This window comes from Sapajus apella, unplaced genomic scaffold, assembly GCF_009761245.1.
Source record: "Sapajus apella isolate SASKATOON/1434 unplaced genomic scaffold, GSC_monkey_1.0 scaffold114, whole genome shotgun sequence".
In the NCBI taxonomy this organism is placed as follows: domain Eukaryota; kingdom Metazoa; phylum Chordata; class Mammalia; order Primates; family Cebidae; genus Sapajus; species Sapajus apella.
In genome coordinates, this window is record NW_022437054.1 from 1489958 (window position 1) to 1513172 (window position 23215).

Sequence of the window (23215 nt, forward strand, 5' to 3'; positions counted from 1 at the left end):
TATAAAAGATATAAATTATGATCCTCTCATTTGTTTCAACTGAAAATAGTTTAAAAACATTCTAATAAAATTATAATCTTAGACGAATAACATAAAATTTTTATCATATATATGGCAGATAGAGTGATATTGTCACATACACAATTTTATAAATAAACTATGCCTATACATTTTGGTATGTTAAGATAAAATAATCTAAAACTAAATATTAGCCATAACTCAGAGATGAGTATCCAAGATGAAAAAATAAAACATATATATGTTTGAAAAAGATACATTTTGATAACTGTTTATCAGTCTATAAGAAGAAAAGAAAGTATGCAAAAAGCATCAAGGATATCATTCAAAGTACAAAAAGAGGTAAGAAAACATCTTTGATGTCTGAGTTGAGAGGAAAAAGAAACAGGCAGTTTTAGAGGAAAGAAAATGAGCACAGAGATGTGTGAAGATTTAAAGAGTGCTTGAAGAAGAGATCTAGAGATCTTTGCTGACGCTGTCAACAAAATGAAAGAGACACAAAACCACGTCCAGAAAGGCGATGACAGAAAAATGTTGATTAGAATCAGCAAATGAACTCAAGTACTCGGCAAATGTATAGAAAAGTAGCTGTGTTGGTGACTTCAAAGACACATTACGTTTTTAAAAAATCTGTGATAAAAACATGATTGCTCATTTTACTCTTTTAAGTTATACATATGTTTTTGTATATATAACATTTGTTTATGTGAAACAAGTTTAATAACATGCATACCTCATGTATATAAGGGAGGTACCCATGGAAAATGAGTAAATTTCCATGATAGGTTTTCTATCTTAAAGAAAGAAGCAGAAAGAAAATACAATGAAAATATCAAAATAAATGTTGATGTTGTTAAAGAATGACACAGGTCTTCTTCAAAGAATTTGAATGCAGCAGAGAAGGATACTACCAAAGGAAGGAAAAATTACCAAAGACAGTAAAAATACCTTCAGAAACAAAACTTCACACAAGACAAAGGTTCAGTTGACATTATATGTACAAGGCTTTGTCATTATTGTTTTCAAAATCATTAAAGAATAATATTTTGGTATTCAAAAATATCAGGTTGCATTATGAGTTTCTAAAATAAATGTTAAAATAGACTTTAACTATGAAAATGCCGATATAAAATGAATTTGTATCTAGGTTTTAATGAAGTAAAAGTATAGTTAAATCAATTGATGTATGGTTAAAATGTTTGACAATATTAAAATCATACCCAGCTCTCTCTTTTTCTAATTCATCATTTCTCTTTCTTATTTGATCCATATTATACTTCAGACTTGAAATTAACTCAGAAAGTTTTCTTAATTCTTTCTTTTCTTCCTCAGGCTTGAAAAAAATAGTTTTAAAAAGTATTTTTAAAAATATAGAGACACATTCTTCTATCTTAAAAACATTTCTTATAAGTTTATGAATAATACGTATTTAGGCAGGTGTGTAAAGTGCATTTTATAAACCTGATGCCAATAAGGACAGACTTCAATAACAATCACTTTTCTTAAAACAGCGAAATATGATTTCATACTTTTGCTATTAACTTTTCTGAAATTTAAACTGCAAATAATTTTTGTTAAAAACAGAGGGTTTTGCACATAAAAAACTAAGTGTTGGTAGAAAAAAAATTAAGAGTAGTTATATTTGCATTTTAGTTTTCAAAGATGCCCTAGAAACATTGTCATTAATACAGAAACGTATTCCAGGTTGTGTTAAATTACACCTTACTAAGACAATTTTAAGAAAACTCTCATCTGATTCCCATTATATTTTTGATCCTCATCTGTTTTCAGGATGAGCTAAATACTCTCTCTGTAAATATTCATCCATGCTTTGAGTTTTTCCTTTTCTCTTAACCATTTCTCTTGAAATAAAGTTTAATTCTTCTCTATAACAAAAAAAACCAACTTCTGTCTAACTTTTGAGGCTTTTCTATTGTCCTGTTTCTCCCCTTCCATTGAACTTTATAGTGCATAGTGTCATTCAGAAATCTATTTCTCATCACCTACTGTCTGATTTTAGAAAGGCTGTCGGACATCAAGGACTTTACCTTGCTTTACTTGGCAGCCGCTGCGAGCTGTGACCAAACCCTCCCATCTCTGAATGCAGCAACCTCTGATGTTTAGTCCTATCCCTTTCTATTGCTCTTTTTAAATTATCCCAGAGCTCCTTAAATCTCACAACTCCCGCCCAGATTCCTGAATCTACATTTCCAGCTCTGTCCCTTTTACTGAGGCCTCTTTCTTTTAGTACACTTCTCATAGAAAATATTCCTCAAGGATCTAGAACTAGAAATACCGTTTGACCCAGCAATCCCATTACTGAGTATATACCCTAAGGATTATAAATCATTCTGCTATAAAGACACATGCACATGTATGTTTATTGCAGCACTATTTACAATAGCACAGACTTTGAACCAACCCAAATGCCCATCAATGATAGACTGGATATAGAAAATGTGGCACATATACACCATGTAATACTATGCAGTCATAAAAGAGAATGAGTTCATGTCTTTTGCAGGGACATGGATGAAGCTGGAAGCCATCATTCTCAGCAAACTAACATAGGAAAAGAAAATGAAGCACTCATAAGTGGGAGTTGAACAGGGAGGGGAATATCACACATCAGGGCCTGTTAGGGGGTGGGAGCAGGGAGAAGGAGGGCATTAGGACAAATACCTAATGTATGCAGAGCTTAAAACCTAGATGATGGCTTGATGGGTGCAGCAAACCACCATCGCACATGTATACCTATGCAACAAACCTGCACATTCTGCACATGTATCCCAGAACTTAAAGTAAAATTAAAAAAAAAAAAGAAAATATTCTCAGCCACATGCTCATACACTGATGTTACTTTGAGTGTAGTGTTATTTTCTAATCTTGAGAAGGACAGCCTCACTCTTATGATATTAACCAGCATATATTGTCCTTTTTCCTTTTAATGCACAACTTTCCCAGAAGAATAAAATTATTCATTGTTTGCCTGTTTGTTTGTTTTTTTTTAAAGAATTTCCTTTTCCATAGAGATATGGCATGATGAAAATCTTGTTCTAAAGTTTCTTTCAGGGGACACTCCACTATATATCATTGGGAAGCTCCAGTCAAGTAAAGGTCTCCCTTCAGCCCAATTGAGATTCTTCATTGCAAAATTGTGTCCACTAAATATCTTAATCCAAGTAGTCTCTGGCTTAGGAATTTATGAAATAAGAACTTTCTGGAGAAGTTAGAGGCTACTAATGGAGTTGGTTGAAAACTGCCCCTTATTAAATTTTTTCTACCCAAAGTAGACATCAAAGTGGCTAATAATTCTATGCCTGATTTCTAAGTCATTGCTACGGGAATCTACACAAAATTGTTCATTTCGTGAGACAGTTTCACTCTGTCACCCAGGCTGAAGTGCAGTGCCCTGATCACTGCACACTGCAGCCTTGATCTCCCAAGCTCAAGTGATCCTCCTACCACAGCCTCCCAGGTAGCTGAAGCTACAGGCATGCACCAGCATGTCTCAGCCAATTGTTTTAAACTTTTTTTTTTTTTTGTAGACAGGGTCTCACTTTATTGCTGTGGCTGGTCTCAAACTCCTGGTCTCAGGTGATCCTCCTGCCTCAGGCTTCGAAAAAGCTAGAATAACAGGCAGCATGAGCCACCAACCAGGTATTTCATGGAGTGATTTGAGAGGCAGTATCTACACAGAAGCCAGATGGCCTGGGTCTGAATCCCAGCTCCACCAGGTACGAGCTGTGTGACCTTCAGCAAATTAACTTTCTGTATCTCTGGTTCTTTACCATCTACTTCACTGGGATGTTGTGAAGACTAAGCATCCATCAAAATTAGTGTCCTAAAACATGTTATAGAATTCAACCAGCTACAGAATAACTGCCGACATGTTAAATTCCATACATACTTGACTTTCTACTTGAAATAATTTCTTCTTTGAGGCCTGTGTCTCATCCAAATTAATGTGACAACGTGATGTACCTTCTAGTGGCAACTCTGACGTACTTATTTTTTTTAGGCTATCAGCCAATTGTTGTTGACGTTGTCTCACGTCCACCTGAAAAAATACTTTTGTTACTGATTTTATAATAATAATTATTAAATTATGTTAATAATATTTAACATAGATACTTTGAAAATTATCACCACACACATCGATTCACCTTTTCATCATATGTACGCATTTTTATTTGTTACTGAATTCAGTGAGGGACGCAGAATGTGTTCTCTTCCTGCCAAATTGGTATTCTCTTACTTACACAACAGATTCATCCCAGTATTCAATCATCTTAGAAGCTCAACTCAACCTCAGATTCCTAACATATTCAATCACCTGTTCAAATCCTTCTAACAGATTTCTATCTCAGAATAAAAGTAAAATTCCAATGGCCTTTGAGGTCCTAAGTAAACAGGCCTCTACCTCCCTCTCTGACCTCAAGCTCCTAAAACTCCCTCCTGTACTCACTCCATTCCCATTGTGTGTAAAGCCTGCCACCCCTCGTTAGTCTGAAAATGAGGATCTAATGCCCAATTCATAAATCACAGGCAGCTACAAGTATTTTTGTACTGGACAAAATTATATTCAAATGATAGTTATTGAGCCTTGAAATAAAAATTATGAGGCAATTATTAATACAAATACTCAAAGTAAATTATAAATACCAGTGGGAAGACTAAATCAAATATGGTTTTGCTAAAATTTAACATATTTATCCTAAATTATGATTTTATAACAAGTAGTTCCCTTTAAAATGTATTTTTATGGCCATGTAAACGTAGTCATAAAAATACATAATTTGAGACTGATATATTTTCAGATTTAAGCCAAATTAATATGAATAAAAACAAAACTATACAAACTAAAATATATAAAAAGATACTTACAGAAAAGTATTACAAGACAAAGCAATACACTTTAGTTCATCTGGGAAACCTAGAATTACGTGTCAAAGCAAATCACTCAATTAAGTCTTAATTTGAAAATACTCATTTCAGGTGCACACATTTCCATGTATCTGCTTCATCATGTGGCAATATAAAGACATTAAAATTATTATTCCAGCAGGATAGGACTATCTACCTTAAAATATGACTTTATGCCTATTAAAATTTCATAGGTGGTATAAATGTCTGTACTCAAAGTAAATTGTTCCTCAGCTCTACCTTTTATTTCCTGGAAACAAGGTAGATTTCTAAGCTGATATTGTAAACACATTTTTCCTTTTTTTTTTTTTGTTTTTTTATTAAAACAGCTTTGTTGAAATATAATTTACATACTATAGAATGTATCTGTTTCAACATAAAGTTAGAAGGTTTTTAGTAAATTGAGTTGTGCAGTTATCTCTACAATGCAGCTTCAGAGGCTTTCCATCACTGCAAGACCCCTCATGCCCATTAGCAGTCACTACCAGCTTCCAGCCCCAGCCCTGCACAAACATTTGTCTACTTTCTGTCTCTATATATTTATCTTTTCTGCGTGTTTCATGTAAATGCAATTATACAGAATGGTAAACATATTTTTTATCTATTCTTTTTATTCAACCAGGTTCAACACGTATTCAGAACCAAATGTTGAAATGTTCTTTCCAGAAGTTTGGAAATATTTATCTTCCTTGATACTTACTACTGCTTTCTCTTTCTCATGTTGAAACAGACGTTCTTTTAAACGACTACATTCATTCATTAACTTCTTATTTTTCTCTTCTAGCAGAAGACATTTCTTTCCACTCTCAATAAAGCCTCCTTGGATATTAATTATTGTCTCTTCATTATCTCCTTTCTGATAAGCATCATCTAGTTGCTGTTTAAGCCACAGATTTTTACGTTGTAGTTCACATATTCTCTCTTCTATATAGTTCCGGTTTCCAGTGGATTTACTCACTTTAGCATCTGCATTTTGATACATCTCTTTCATTTCCTTTATTTGCTGCTGTCTTTGTCTTAGTTGGTTTTGTGCAGTTTCTAAAGCCAATGTCTTTTCTCTGAGAGTATCACTTATCTTACAGAACTTATCTTTTAACGTATTGAATTTAATTTGTGTTTTAGAAAGTTTTTCTTTAAGAAACTCATCTTTTAGTTCAGAACTCATGTTTATCTGTAAAGAAATATCTTGTGTTCTCTGTAAAGAAAGTTTGAGGTCTCTTTCTGTTTCCACCCTTTGATTGTGTTCTCTTATGGCAGCAGCCAGTCCAGACTGATATGATTCAATTTCAGCTTCCAGTCTTTCCTCATCTTCTTTTTCCTTCCCCAGTTCAGATTTGAGGCTTGTGTTCTCAGCTTGGAGATCCTTAAGCTGTTGTCGATACTGGGATAGTATTTTTGTTATCATTTCCTCACTGAGTTTGTTACTCTTTTCAAGACGAGCATTTATTTCTTTAATAATTTCAAAATCCTTAAAATATTTATTTTCTTTTTTGAGGCTGTCATTTTTTAATGTGCATATTTCCTCTCTGAGCATAGCAATATCCCTCTTCAAAATGCCATTTTCATGCATCGGATCTTTCATTTTTTCATGACTATGAAAATCCTAAATAAAACAAAAGAAAGTTTTAGCTAGTACTCAATAAGATAACGTTTCATGATTATCTCTGAAGTTAAAGAATAACCTGTACAACCATGCACTAAAAAGATTACTGTAAGTGGATATCCAACTGGAGAAAAAGTTAAAGCAAAACTTTGAACCTTATAGAGCATAAATTCCAAAAAGTTCAAAAATTTATTTGAGGTCAATGAATTCATAAAAGTAAACACACACACACACACACACACAAACACACACACACACACACCAGAGAATTTTTAAGAATATCAGAATTGGAAAAGCCTTTTGCTGAATTACAACAAACCTAAAAGCATAAATTAAAACATTAACAAATTTGACTAAATTAAAATATCACAAAAAGAAAATTGCATTTACATTCTGACATCTAACCCATACACCACCCTATAGTAAGAGCCTCAATTTGCATGTATTTGGACAGATAAAATTTCCCAAAATTATTAAAGTTCTGTTTTCCTGATAATATTCTATTGCAATTTGACTCTTTTAACACTTTTATAGTCAGTGATAAGAATTATATTTACAAAATCATAAATCTAGACATTGTACTAGTCACTCCTTTACACATTTACTGATGAACTCATTTAGTTACCACGATTTTGAAAAAGGAAGGTTAAAAATATAAGCGAGCCACAAGATTTTCCCCAGGGCTTCTGACTCTACTTCTAGTTCTCCACCAGATCAGTTACTTCTGTGGTGTAAAAATATCAATACGAAAGGAGCCTTTTATTTCAAACACCAATAGTAAATAAGATAAAATTTATAGAGCTCTTCATAGAATATCATCAGATTACTTGTGATTGCCATAATTTCTATTTCCTCTTTATAATAAATATTAGAAACTGTAATCAACACGAAACAGGGGAAAGTACAAGGAGCTATATTACTGGGAACAAAACTTTTATCAATAAGTTATCACTAAGTATATATTATGGCATATTATTGTTTTCAAAAGCTCTTCATAATAAAATATCATACTTGGATGCCAAGACACATAATAAATATTAATAATTGTACCTATGAGCATCATCATTCATTTTTAAAAATGAGATAACATTTCTGGTCTGTTTTAGACCTAAATAAGATGTATTACATCAAGTGGATATTATAAGTAATATTGAAATAATAAAGTTGAAGATATAGAATTTTTATCAAAGGGTGATTTACCTGATTTGGATTATTTCTTAAGGTCTTCAGTTCCATCTCTAATGACTGAACAGTCAGTTTAAGTTGTTGTTTAGCTTCTTTCTCATATTGTTCCAATTTCCCTTCTAACTCTTCCTTAAATTTTTTGTACAGCATATTAGCATTACTTTTCTCTTCATTTTCTTGTTTTAAGGTGCAGCTGCAAATAAAGGCACTTATCTTAAAATTCATTTTGTTAGAAAATAAAAGGTTTCATCTTGTGATCTGCCTCTGCATGTGTTGTTTATTATCCTAATAAAGTTTCCATGTTCTGGAATATTTTCCCTCTGCAGTTCTCAGATATTTAATTTCTCACTTCAACATCATCAAAAGAATGCATATACTTGAAAAGTAGTAAGGAAAGAATATTCTGCTAAAGTTTCTGTTACTAGTCACTCTAGTATATTTTATAAAAAAGGATACTGGACATTATTCAGGAAAGTCACAAGTTGAAAATTACCTTTTTAAATCACACAGTCATAATTACTCCCCAATTAAAAAAGATCATTTACAATTAACAATTTTTAAGTTACTATTTATGGACAAGTGTGTAAGTTCACTAGAAATAAATTTTCATCTTAATGAAATATGGCATGTATCCCTCCAAATGATTCACAGTGTAAGATGTAAGGTGGCACCTTCAGATGTCTTTCACACAAAATATACCTGCAGATTACTGTAATCCAAGACTAGGCTAAAGAGGCTAACATCTGTTACCCTACACTTTTTCTATTTCTTTCTTGAGTAACACTTTCAATTCACCTTGTTTTTTTTTGTTTTCTTTTGTTTTGTTTTGTTTGAGACAGTCTCACTCTGTCACCAGGCACCAGACTGGAGTGCAGTGGCGCGACCTCGGCTCACCGCAACCTCCACCTCCCGGGTTCAAGCAATTCTCCTGCCTCAGCCTCCCGAGTAGCTGGGACTACAGGCGTGTGCCACCATGCCCAGCTAATTTTTTTGTACTTTTAGTAGAGACGGGGTTTCACCATGTTGGCCAGGATGGTCTCGATCTCTTGAACTTGTGATCCGCCCGCCTCGGCCTCCCAAAGTGCTGGGATTACAGGCGTGAGCCACTGCGCCTGGCCTTCACCTTGTTATTTTATACCTTATAAACAATTTTTAAATCTTTTTTGGAACAAGACAGGAGCTTATATTTAAACAATAAAGAAAAACATATGTTTTTAACAGAGAACTTGGAATTATACCTATGTAGGAGAGATGTCGAATAAACTAATAATCAATTTTCAATTCACTTTTTGTTAGATGCATATTAAGAATAAAGCTGAATAAAGTTTTTAAAAAAGTGTTAACAGCATGGTTCTGGTACCAAAACAGAGATATAGACCAATGGAACAGAACAGAGGTCTCGGAGGCAACACGACACATCTACAACCATATGATCTTTGACAGACCTGATAAAAACAAGCAATAGGGAAAGGATTCCCTGTTTAATAAATGATGTTGGGAAAACTGGCTAGCCATGTGCAGAAAGCAGAAACTGGACCCCCTCCTGACACTTTACACTAAAATTAACTCCATATGGATTAAAGACTTAAACATAAGACCTAACACCATAAAAACCCTGGAAGAAAACCTAGGCAAAACCATTCTGGACATAGGTGTAGGCAAGGACTTCATGACCAAAACACCAAAAGCATTGGCAACAAAAGCTAAAATAGACAAATGGGACCTAATCAAACTTCACAGCTTCTGCACTCAAAAGAAACCGTCATTAGAGTGAATCGGCAACAAACAGAATGGGAAAAAATTTTTGCAATCTACCCATCGGACAAAGGAGTAATATCCAGAATCTACAGAGAACTAAAACAGATTTATAAGAAAAAAAACAAGCCCATTCAAAAGTGGGTGAAGGATATGAACAGACATTTTGCAAAAGAAGACATACATGAGGCCAACAAACATATGAAAAAATGCTCATCATCACTGGTCATTAGAGAAATGCAAATCAAAACTACACTGAGATACCATCTCACGCCAGTTAGAATGGCGATCATTAAAAAATCTGGAGACAACAGATGCTGGACAGGATGTGGAGAAATAGGAACACTTTTACACTGTTGGTGGGAGTGTAAATTAGTTCAACCATTGTGGAAGACAGTGTGGCGATTCCTCAAGGACCTAGAAATAGAAATTCCATTTGACCCAGCAATCCCGTTACTGGGTATATATTCAAAGGATTATAAATCATTCTACTATAAGAATACATGCACACGAATGTTCAGTGCAGCACTGTTTACAATAGAAAAAACCTGGAATCAACCCAAATGCCCATTGATGATAGACTGAACAGGGAAAATGTGGCACATATACACCATGGAATATTATGCAGCCATAAAAAAACGAGGAGTACGTGTCCTTTTTAGGGACATGGATGAACCTGGAAACCATCATTCTCAGCAAACTGACACAAGAACAGAAAATCAAACACTGCATGTTCTCGCTCAGGTGGGTGTTGAACAATGAGAACACATGGACACAGGGAGGAGAGCACCACACACTGGGGTCTGTCGGGGGGAACTAGGGGAGGGACGGGGGGGTGGGGAGTTGGGGAGGGATAACATGGGCAGAAATACCAGATATAGGTGATGGGGAGGAAGGCAGCAAATCACACTGCCACGTGTGTACCTATGCAACAATCTTGCATGTTCTTCACATGTACCCCAAAACCTAAAATGCAATTAAAAAAAAAAAAAGAAAAACTGAAAAAAGAAAAAAAAAGTTTTAAAAAAGTATTCTGGGTTGAGAAAAATGGCCATTGCATAATGTGTGGGCTAAACTATAAATTAATATAGAATTTTTTCTTTAGTGATGAGGTCTCTGTCACTCAGGCTGGAGTGCACTGGGGTTATCATAGCTCATAAAACCCTAAAATAATGTGGTTTGTTTACTATAAACCTATAGTAACTGGGAAAACACCTTTGTGAAAAACATAGCTAATAAAGAAATAGTAAATAGAATACATTATATATTACGATAAACCTATAGTAATCAAAACAGTGTGATACTGATACAGCTGGAGTATTCCTTATCCTAAATTCTTAGGCCCACAAGTGTTTCAAATTTTGAATTTTTTTCAATTTTGGAATATTTGCATATACATAATGAGATATCTTGTATGTGGGACCCAGCTCCACACATAAAATACACTTACGTTTCATGTATATAAGCTGGTATCTAATTCTAATATAACAAGGTAAATTTATTAGTAGTTTTAATTACTTTTTATGGCTTAAACATGTTCATAATGTGGGTAACCCCCCATATAGGTACCGAGGAAAGAGAGCTAAGCAGAATCCTGGCACAATTAAGACCTGGAGAATATCTCAGTTTATAGCGTTACTACCACACATAACAATATCACTATTACATACCTATATATATGTACAAAGATGCTAAAATTTACTGATGTTATTATGTTAGGAGTTGAGTATGAGCCCCTAAAAATACAAAAAAGGAAAAAAACCTAAAACAAAGCTAAGAATTATTTACAAGAAAAATTATAGAAATTTATCATTTGGTTAAGACCAAGCGTCTAAAACAAGAAAGATCTTCCCAAGAGCAAAATTCCTCTTGACCCAAACTTTAAAAAATAGTTCTACAGGCCAGGCACGGTGGCTCACACCTGTAATCCCAGCACATTGGGAGGCCGAGGTGGGTGGATCACAAGGTCAAGAGATCGGGACCATCCTGGTCAACATGGTGAAACCCCGCCTCTACTAAAAATACAAAAGTTAGCTGGGCATGGTGGTGCATGCCTGTAGTCCCAGCTACTAGGGAGGCTGAGGCAGGAGAATTGCTTGAACCCAGGAGGTGGAGGCTGTGGTGAGCCGAGATCACGCCATTGCACTCCAGCCTGGGTAACAAGAGCGAAACTCTGTCTCAAAAAAAAAAAAAAAAAAGTGCTACAATTCTGGAAAATGACATAGTTTTCATCTTAAAGACAGTTGATGAAAGGCAACTTGCAAAAGAAAACATCTAGTTAAAGTGGCCTGAAACCTAGAAAATGACTGACCTGTAGCCCTAGCAACAAGCAGCCCCACAAAACCTGTTTCAAATCAAGTCAGTCAAGCAATGACCACTGGCCTCACTCACCAGCTAATCAATGTCAGCCACTTGCTTGCACAAGAAAGCCAATCAGAGATATTTCCACTCCAATCAGCAGGCCTGGTAGTGCCAACCAATCCACAACAGTGCCACTCACATAACCATGCTGCTCCAGATGAGGGCAGCTAACTTATGCCTCTGAGATTCGGCCAAGCCTTCAGCTCCCCTCCTCCCAAAGCCCTAAGATCAGCAGCTGCTCCATCAGGAGGGAGTGTGCCTGACCAGCACAGCTCTCTTACTACAGAAAGCAATCCACTTTGTGTTTTAATTTCAGACACTGAAGGCTCATAATCCTTTAAGAAGAATTCCTTAAATCCATTAATTTTATCACCCTTATATTTTAGATTTCTTAATAAAATATAAATGAAAGTTGTCATTCCTTTTATCCATCTTACCATAATTAAAACAAGCATGATTACCAGTAAAAGAAGAAAGAGTCACTAAGCACAATATTGGGTTTTTCCATCCATGGAAAAACAGTAATATAAAGAATATAGCTTATTAGGAAGAGCCAAAAGTATCTAAAATATGCATATAATTGTGGGGTAAAATTGTCAGAATGAACCCATGCCAAATGGTTTTTTTAAATGAGAATTAGTCTAATGTTTAAAATAACACCCCAAGGTTAAACTTCATTCACTCCTTTAATAAACACTTAGTAGCTTCTGATTTTAGGCTGGACCCCTTTCTAGACAGAGAATATGGCATTGAACAGACAAAAGGCCCACTTATGAGAGTGAACACACAGTAACGATAAACACAAGAGAGAGGCAAAAGGTAGAGTCTATTTCATGAGAAAAACTAAAGCAGGAAAACAAAATTGTGATGTGTTGAAGGGGAGGCTGCTGGATGTACCAGACTTGCCAGAATTCTGTCTCTCTGCCACTTGCTCAGACAGTGGCTTTTCAGTGAAGAACTTAAGGAATGGAACTGTGAGCCAGGAGGCATCTGAGGGGACAGCACTCCAGACGGAAGTACAGAGGGAGCCAGGAGTGTTTGAGGAACAGTGAGAAGTTCAGTGTGGCTCGAGCAGACAAAAGAAATAGAAACATCAAAGTTGAAGTTAGAGGAATGAAGAGGCCAAATGACGCGGTGCCTTGGAGGTGTTAGAAAACACTTCAGTATGTACTCTGAAATGGGAGGCAATTAGAAGGTTTAGAGCAGAGGAATGGTACAAGCTGACTTAGGTTTCCATACATCTACTGAGTAAAGAATTGGTGGAAAGAGGATTCAAATACATAAATAAATAAGAAGACCAATGAACAGTCTATTACACTCATCTCAACAGCAGGTGGTGGTTGGTGGGACATGGAAGATATGGCGCTTCTGGATATATGTTGGAGGTAGTCCTGACAAGACTTCCTGACAGATGAGACGTGAGGTGTCAGAGAAAGGCATGAGACAAGGATGACACCAAGGGTTTTGGCAGAGCAACCGGGCAAGTTGCCATTGACACAGGTAGAAAAGGCTCTATGCAGGGGTAGGTATGAGGAAGGACATCAGTAGATCAATTTCAGGCCTGGTAAGTTTGTGACACCCAATAGCTAACCAAAGACAGATGTCAGGAAGGCAGCTTAATATTTAGGTCTGGAGTTAAGGAGAGAGATCTGGGCTGGAGAGATATACATTTAGGAATCACTAGCACATGCAAGGTAGTAAAAGTCAAGAGAAAGTGGATCGAAGACTAAGCCCTGGGACACATCAGTGTTTAAAGATGTAGGATGAGGAGAATCAAGCCAAACAGACTATGATGGACGGACTAGAAAGGCAGGCGATAGAGCCAAGTGAGTGGGTGCGCTCCCAAAAGCCAAGGAAAGAAAGTGGTATGAAGGAACTTCTGATGGGTTAAATAAAATGAGGTCTCGAAAATTATGTCTAGATTTATCAAAGTGAAAATCAGTAGAAACCTGGAGAAGAGCAATTTTGGAGGAGTGGTGGGAGTGGAAGTTACTGGAGAGTTCAACAGTGAGTGGAGAGAAAATCTGAGTCTGTGAGTACACACAGCTTTTGTTTTTCTTTCTTTTCTTTTATTATTTTTTTTATTGCATTTTAGGTTTTGGGGTACATGTGAAGATCATGCAAGATTGTTGCATAGGTACACACACGGCAGCGTGATTTGCTGCCTTCCTCCCCATCACCTATATCTAGCATTTCTCCCCATGTAATCTCTTCCCAACTCCCCAACCCCTGTCCCTCCCCTATTTCCCCCCGACAGACCCCAGTGTGAGATGCTCCCCTCACTGTGTCCATGTGTTCTCACTGTCTTTTACCTATGTGGTATGATCGAGGATTAACTATTTTTCTTTTCGTTTAACTGTAGCTTTTGTGCCTTATAGAATATTTCAACACTTTAAATATTGTTTAAATTACATAGATGGGACATTTTTTCAAAAGGCCAGACCAAGGTGTTAAATAATGCATTCACCAAAGACCAGTTGAACACATCTACATAATACATGCTGATTATCATTTTGCTCATGCTTATAAATAAAGACCACAGAAAGATTAAAAGTTTCAAGGGCAATATTTCTTGCTTGATAAAAATCATCCAACTCTAGAATATTTTATACCCAAATATGCAAAGTGATTAGTCTTAATAAAATATTATAACATTGAACTATATATTGAGTTGTATAAAATTATTAAAACATTGAATTCTTTATTAAAAAAAAAAAGTAAAAGGGGCCGGACGCAGTGGGTCACCCCTGTAATCCCAGCACTTTGGGAGGCCAAAGTGGGAGGATTGTCAGGAGTTTAAGATCAGTTTGGCCAACATGGTAAAACCCCATCTCTACTAAAAATACAAAAAAATTAGCCAAGCGTGCTGGCGTGCGCCTGTAATTCCAGCTACTTGGGAGGTGGAGGCAGGAGAATTGCTTGAAGCAGGGAGGTGGAGGTTGCAGTGAGCCAAGATCACATCACTGCACTCCAGGCTGGGGAACAGAGTGAGACTCCGACTCAAAAAAAAAAAAAAAGAAAAAGAAAAAAAAAAAAAGTAAAAGGGGTGAAATGCAGAAAATAATATTACTCTTTAAACTCAATGTTTGTAATTTATATGAAATGAAGTCACTGCTGACAAATGCAGTGTGGTGCATACTGAAATAGCTTATCTTTTGAAACGAAGGACAACAGTAGCATGAAGTGTACCTTTAAAAAAAAGAGTCACTGCATTAGCAACACCTTGGTGTCAGAGCAGGCATCATCACCTTGGCGCTTGTGGGTCACATTAGCCCCCTGCTGGTTTTTCTAAGTAAAGTTTCAATTAAAACACATCCATGCCCATTCACATATTGTCTAGACAGATTTTGGAGTACCACAAAAGATGTTATAGTACACAAAGTTTAAAATATTTATTTTGAATCTTAACAGAAAAAGTTGTTAAGCTCTTGGTTTAGATCAAAGATCCTCTGATGCATTTTCAGAAGCTTTACCCCCTATGCTGAAACGTTCATATGGAATGTGGACCCCCATGTGCAGTCCCTTGGCAATATTCAGATTACTTTGGAGGGTTTAATATTTAAACAGTCATTCACTGAGAACCTAAAACAAAAACTTTAAACCTGCCATTTTGTTAATGTCAAGATAGATGGCCAATGTTGCATGTAGCTTGCTTTTGCAACTCAGCAGGTATTATAAGAATTCTTTTAAAAAGTGGTTAAGATGTGTCATCAAACTAAATAGTTGGAATATATTTTAATTATGAAATAGTCAGTGCACTATAGAAATGACCTCATGTTTTAATGGCTGCGTATTACACTATTTGATAGATACGCCAATTTATTTCCTTATTGATGGGTTATGACAATGCTATAATAAATATACTTAACATACACATGTATATATGCAACATATTTATATAAATTTTTTTTTCTTTTTTTTTGAGACGGAGTTTCGCTCTTGTTACCCAGGCTGGAGTGCAATGGCGCTATCTCGGCTCACCGCAACCTCCGTCTCCTGGGTTCAGGCAATTCTCCTGCCTCAGCCTCCTGAGTAGCTGGGATTACAGGCACGTGCCACCATGCCCAGCTAATTTTTTGCATTTTTTAGTAGAGACGGGGTTTCATCGTGTTGACCAGGATGGTCTCGATCTCTTGACCCCGTGATCCACCCGCCTCGGCCTCCCAAAGTGCTGGGATTACAGGTTTGAGCCACCGCGCCCGGCCTATAAATATTCTTAATATAGGTATAGAGTCTTATCATGTTACATTTATTTTATATATTTATTGGCCTATTGTTCATTATACATAACATATAATTAACGTCCTTAATAAGTGTGTGTATGTATGTTTACACAAGTTATGTTTTCCTGTACAATCTAGTCCCAAAAGTAAAGTTGTCATATTAAAGGGATGTCAGGTTATTTGAAATTCTGATACACAGCACTAAGCTACCCTTCAGAAACAATTTACCAATTTCATATACATACCGTGTATGAGAATGCCTTTTTCTTTACATTTGCCAACATTAGTAATTACTTTTTAAAAATCATGACTTTAAAAAATATATCTTATTTTATGTTAATTTGCATTTCTCTGATTACCCTGGTAAAAGTATAAAATTTGTTAATCATAATGAATATTAGTCAAATTTAGGATTAGTTTATAGCACAATGACAATCATTTCCTGTTAAATACTGCTATAGGTGGATGTGGTGGCTCGTGCCTGTAATCCCAGCACTTTGGGAGGCCAAGGTGGGCAGATCACCCGAGGTCAGGAGTTTGAGACCAGCCTGGCTAATATGGTGAAACCCCATTTCTTTTTTTTTTTTTTTTTGGAGACGGAGTTTCGCTCTTGTTACCCAGGCTGGAGTGCAATGGCGCGATCTCGGCTCACCGCAACCTCCGCCTCCTGGGTTCAAGCAATTCTCCTGCCTCAGCCTCCTGAGCAGCTGGGACTACAGGCACACGCCACCATGCCCAGCTAATTTTTTGTAGTTTTAGTAGAGACGGGGTTTCACCATGTTGACCAGGATGGTCTCGATCTCTTGACCTCGTGATCCACCCGCCTCGGCCTCCCAAAGTGCTGGGATTACAGGCTTGAGCCACCGCGCCCGGCGTGAAACCCCATTTCTAATAAAAATACAAAAAATTAGCTGGGCATGGGGGCGCACCCCTGTAATCACAGCAACTTGGGAGGCTGAGGGGGGAGAATCACTTGAACCCAGGAGATGAGGTTGCAGTGAGCCAATATTATGCCATTGCACGGCAGCTTGGGCAACAGGAGAAAAACTCTGTCTCAAACAAAGAAACAAAAAACAAATCAAAACATCTGCCATACGCTTACCTATCATGCTCTTCCTTCACATCCTTGGGAAATTGCTGAGGATACGTTTTCCTGATCTTTCTTTGTTGGGTGAATCCATCAGCGGCGTCAGAAGATGTACTGTCACATGTATTTTCTGACAGTTGTATTTCTTCACTTTTGTTTGTATTCTTTCCTTCTTTGGCCTTTAATAAAAGTAACATGAATAATAATTATTTTATTCAAGAAAAAGAATTCTTTCCCTGATATTATCACTTGATTCAGGTTAACCGTCACCACTTTAATCATAAAAATATTTTGTGCTTACTTTAATTTTATCATTATACATAATTATCACATACTTATAAGACATTCTTATCATTCCATCACTGAAATTTTTGTAAAGTCTGCTCATTTCTGTCTGAATGAATAAAAGAATTTTTCTGAATTTCAAAAGTGTTCTCCTCCATTTTGTGCTTTTATTACCATCCACTCCTTGCTATCTGATATGAATTTTTATGCTATCTGACTGGCAGAAACAGAGAAATAAAATGGCACAGATATAAGGTATGTCTTCTGTCTTTACCACCTGGATTTTACATGAAATAGCCAGATTGAGAGGATGTGACCTTGTGGGGCTTCAGGAACATAAAAGAAGCTTTCTCTTTTCTGCACTAAGCTATTCTTTTAGCCACTGCCTTTATTTATTTATTTTTTAATATTTGAATCCCAGGATATTAAAAAAGTAATGGTACTCCCTGAACTATAAGAACAAAAGTTTGCCACAACACAGGAACCAGAGTGAAACTGCTGAGTTGCTAGTGCACAATTCTGGAAAATGAGAGGCTTCCCAGATTTCACATTCCATTATCACAAAAGCTTATGGGTGGAAAGCATACGATATAGTTACCTTCTGATAATGGGAGTCAAACCAACCAAGTCATATTAAATTTTCATCTAAATCTCTTAAAGTGGCATTCCCTAGCATTTCACGGCACCAAATAATGAGATACAATTCCACATCGCTGAATGACATAAATTACCAGATATATTTATCAAATTAGTTAGCTATATTAAAAGTGTAACTTGGGCAAAGCAATCTAATGCCTCAGAGGGTGGAAAAAGGTCTCATCTGCTTTTACTTTGAAAGAAGAAAATCCCTAGATTTTTGTCTATCTTTAGAACATAATGTATAGAACTTAACTCTTCACTAAAGAGTCAAATGCTAAATTTTTGGCTGAGAAGTTATGTTTCTTATATGATAAAAATCATACATGTCTAAGCTTACCATACTTTATTAAACAACATCATGTAAAGGTCTGATTCAACAGAAATATTGGAGAGTTGGTGAGTTTTTAAAATATGTGGAAGTGTATATTTGTTTTCAAAAATATTTGAAATGGCCATGATGGAACTATCAGATCAAGCAGTTTGAGTTAAGTAAGCAGATAAACTTGCATGCATGGAAACACATTCAACAGAATCCTCTGGCTCGGAGTATTCATTGCAACTCTCAAGGCTGGATGTGTTTTTGCGGCTCTTTTCAGTCATTGGTTCTGTCCCATTGTATTTCCATCCTATCGTTTAAATAAATGTAATTCATTTCTAAATGAATACAGAAAAAAGAACCTAGAGCTTATTCCTTTAGTAATTTCTTTCACGCTTATCTAATTCAGAAGGTCACATGGTATGTGGCTGAATTAGTTTCCCAGCCCATATGCCACTTGGAAGACAGATAGTGAGACTTAGGTTGATTAATGAACAAAGATTATGAGAACATTTTCCAGAACTGTCATTTAGATAGCAGTTCTACTCTACTTTGACACAAAATCATACATTTAGATGACCTCACTGTAACTGTACACATTAGATTTTCTTGAGTAGAAAATTAGGCTGAATCAGATAAACAATAAAGAGAAAAAGAGAAGCAGCAAGAGAACCTGTCTTTTTGAAATTGAACTTTCTCTTTCTCCAAAGCCAGGAACTCTACTTGTAGCATGCCCACCTCATTCTTAAAACTTGGAATATCTTGCTGGAAGTCTTCTAGTTATACTTTTGATGTTCTGTCACTATGTGGCAGAGAATAACTCACATTTTCTAATTCAAGATTCATGCTTTTGTAGTTGCTAGCACTGGGATTGTCAAATAATGGCTTCTGGGACAAGCACTGTATTGGCTTTCTGTTTTTAAAGGAGTCTGTAACAGCAGAAATACAGTGGCTTTCTGTGTAAATCATATGCTTCCTGATTTGTAAACCACAAATCCAAAACACATTTTGGATCTCGAGACTGAGGCCAATGCCTAATGTCTAATTTCCAATTAGTGGTATTTTGGTTTATAGTTGTTACCATTTGCATGTCAAACTCTTAATCATCTTTCATTTTAATCATAGCTACTAGGTTCCTTAATGTTTCAGTTTCTGTATCATTACAAGAATTTTCTTCATCTTTGTTAGAAATAAGCTGTGTGCCTGGTTTGTTGTCATTTTCATAGTCTGATTCATTTTCATTTAAATGAAGCTGAGAAGATGAATGGCAAGTGTATTTCAGGGACCTGGGGTGTGAATGGAATGGAAGGACGTTTGACGTGGGCTTCCTCTGTTCAGGTGCTGCCTGGAACATCATGGAGTTAGCCCCTCCTGAGGCAACCTCCTCCTCACAATCAAAGACATGATTCCTCAGATTAGAGGGCACTCCCTTTAAGTTTGTCTCTCTTTAGAGTTACTGTGTAGGAGCTCTTCCTCAGGGCAAGAAGTAATTTTGGAGTTTTCAAAATTTTCACCAATATTCAGCTTGAACATGTTTGTAATGAATTTTAAAGGAAGTCCTGAATATACATGTATATTCCCTTTATCACAATTCTTAGTTCAGGTGCTTGAGACTTTTTTTTTTTTTTTTTTGCAGGTGCAAAAGCGGAAAACTAATTTGCTTGTTTTGTTTTGTTTGTCAAATGTCTTTTCTGTCAGGGTGCATATTTTTTTTTCCTTTGAGATGGATGCAGGCAAGAGTGCAGCGGTGCAATATCAGCTCACTGAAACCTCTGCCTCCTGGGTTCAAGCGATTCTCCAGTCTCAGCCTCCTGGGTAGCTGGGATTACAGATGTGCACCACCACACCCGGCTAATTTTTAATTTTTTTGTATTTTTAATAGAGATAGGGTTTTATTATGTTGGCTAGGCTGGTGTTGAACTCCTGACCTCACGATCTGCCTGACTTGGCCTCCCAAAGTGCTGGGATTACAGACGTGAGCCTCCATGCCCAGCCAGGGTGCATGTTTTAAAATTAGCTTTAATCAAGTATGAACAAAGAAATATTAGAAAATAATTAGAATTTAACTGTGAAACTTAATCTCTGTGTTGCTACTCTTAAATTTCTTAAATTATGGGATTGTATCTAAAAAGTGAAAAATAATTTTCTTTGGCTTAACATAGGAGAGAATCATGAACCAGCAGGCTAAACTCTCAGTGTTTGTTTCGACTGAACTTAATTCATCATGTGTTAAATCTACCAGAAATGAATTCACAGATAATATGTAGTATTATGAAACTTCCTCTTTTGAAAAAAAAATATATATATATTTTTATTTTTTGAGACGGAGTTTCGCTCATGTTACCCAGGCTGGAGCGCAATGGCGCGATCTCGGCTCACCGCAACCTCCGCCTCCTGGGTTCAGGCAATTCTCCTGCCTCAGCCTCCTGAGTAGCTGGGATTACAGGCACGCACCACTATGCCCAGCTAATTTTTTGTGGTTTTAGTAGAGACAGGGTTTCACCATGTTGACCAGGATGGTCTTGATCTCTTGATCTTGTGATCCACCCGCCTCGGCCTCCCAAAGTGCTGGGATTACAGGCTTGAGCCACCGCGCCCGGCCTTTTAAAAATATTTTACCTCAGCATACCAGAAATAGTGAGCCCCTACAGTGCATTTATATTTCTGAAGATTAACTGGAGACTAGGCAAACACTAAATTATTAAGAGCCAAAATAAATACTAATCAGAAAGAGAAGCAGGATTTTAAATTCTAATTCAAATGATACACTATGATAGTGTTATGTATGTAGATAGATTTTCTGATTATATCCACTTGTGATGGTGGAAGGATTTTAAAAATTTTAGTAATATTTACTATTTATTCATGTTGAAATAAAGTTATTGTTTGTACCCTGGCACCAAAGGTCCCATTCTGCAAGGTATGAGTCTCTTAATAGGCAGCTGGGTTGACTTTTATGACCCCATTCTCTCCCTGAACACAGACGCTGAAGTCAGCTGGAGACCACAAAACAGAATAAACCTTTAAATTCAGCATTGGTGACCAGCAACATAAAACTGCAAAATTTGAACCAGTGGCAATGATGATTCCTTTAACTCAGTGGCTATCATTGTTAAATTGTTCATAATTTCTATTGCTTAGTAATATGACTTAACATTTCATGTTACCTTCTGTATTATGAATAAGGTTATAAAAATAAAAAAGCAAGAGAATTCTGGAAATTTCTTGCCTCAATTCCAAGGGTAAAGATAGCTATGAGTTACCAGAGGTGATAAGAATAACTTAAGTTTCATAACTGGTTAAAATGTTTTAAAAATTAAATACAAAATTATGATCTATTGGATTCTAAAAGTATAGTCTAAAAGGACATGTCATTTGGACCACACTTTGTTACTAAAGCCAAAAAAAAAAGCCCAATATTAATAAGAAATTTAAATGCAAATGTGGTCTATACCTCTGGTTCCTTCTTTTCACTTCTTTCAAGCCTTTCTTGCTCTTCCTCTGAATCCACTAGGAAGTCTTGTCCTGCTGACAAATACATAGATTGAGTTAAAATGAACTATGTAGAACAGTTGGATAAAGACTACAATCTTTATAAAAGTGACTGGAGAATAGCATTTATTTTTATTTTGTGTATGGAGAGTTTAAATGAAGCTTAATGTTTACTGAAATATTTACTTCTTTAAGAACTACTTTTAACTATCCAAAACTTCAACAAACCACTTGGGGAGACACTGGATATCACCCAGGTTCAAGCCATACAAAATCTCAGGGTCACTCACCAATTGTTGCACCCAACAATAAACAAAACTGATGGACACAAAACAATTAAAAATATGGTAGAAATATACACTGTAACACTTTACCATAAGCCATAACAGTATCTTTTTAAAATATACTTATTGAGTAGGCAGTTACTAATAATTTGCAAAATTATTGTTACTTTTTATACCTTAATTAGCGTGCACCCCATTTTTTACATCTCAAATATCTCTCTCTACTATTCGGACAAATTTATATTCATCTTTTAAGACTCAGAATGTAGGCTGGGCACAATAGCTCACATCTGTAATCCCAGCACTTTGGAAAGCCAAAATGGGAGAACTGCCCAAGGCCAAGAGTTTAAGACCAGCCTGGAAACCATAGCAAACCTTGACTCTGCAAAAAATTACACAGGCATGGTGATATGAGCTTATAGTCCCAGCTACTCAAGAGGTTTACGTGAGAAGATCCCTTGAGCCCAGGAGTTTGAGGTTGCAGTGAGTCTCGATCATGCCATTGCACTCCACCCTGGGTGATAGAGTAAGAACTTGTCTCCAACAACAGAAAAAGAAAAAAAAAAAAAGGCTCAGAATGCTACGCGAAGTCTTCCTTGATTCTGCCTGTCTTTCTCCACTTACATAGGTGTCTGCCTCTTGGGGCTCCCTTCGTACTTTGTCAATATTTCTAGTGTAACTTGACCACCTGAACTGCACCTCGTGTCTTTACACGTCAATCCCCTTTGCTGCTAGGCTGTAGGGGACAATCTTTTGAGTCATCGTTGTATAAACAGCCTTAATTTTACTAAATAATTATTTATTGAGTGCCTGCTAAGTGCTAGGCACTGGGGTATAAGGAAGGAAAATAACAGCTGTCAGGGAGGCTTTCCTAAAGATCATGCCTGAGCTGAGACTCAGAGAGCGAGGTCAGCCAGATTAAGGAGGCAGAGGGCAGGGAAGGGTGAGCACAGGCCAGGCAGCAATAAGAGAGAGCAAGAAGCCTCCAAGAGCATATGCATTTCTCTACAAAAGAGGAATGGTGAGGGGGGCACTACCAGC

The 23215-nt window shown here is 36.4% G+C and overlaps 1 protein-coding gene across 1 annotated transcript in view; it reads right to left on the reverse strand.

The window, feature by feature from the left end:
- Nucleotides 1-5554: 5554 nt before the first annotated feature.
- ANKRD20A1 (ankyrin repeat domain 20 family member A1) overlaps nt 5555-23215 on the reverse strand; it is a 56004-nt gene continuing 38343 nt past the window's right edge. Inside the window, exons 12-15 of the mRNA XM_032260153.1 lie at nt 21853-21923; nt 17174-17337; nt 7748-7925; nt 5555-6547 (exon numbers count right to left, since the gene is read on the reverse strand). Of these exons, the coding sequence (XP_032116044.1) occupies nt 5555-6547; nt 7748-7925; nt 17174-17337; nt 21853-21923 (1406 nt within the window). The remainder of the gene's footprint in view (nt 6548-7747; nt 7926-17173; nt 17338-21852; nt 21924-23215) is intronic.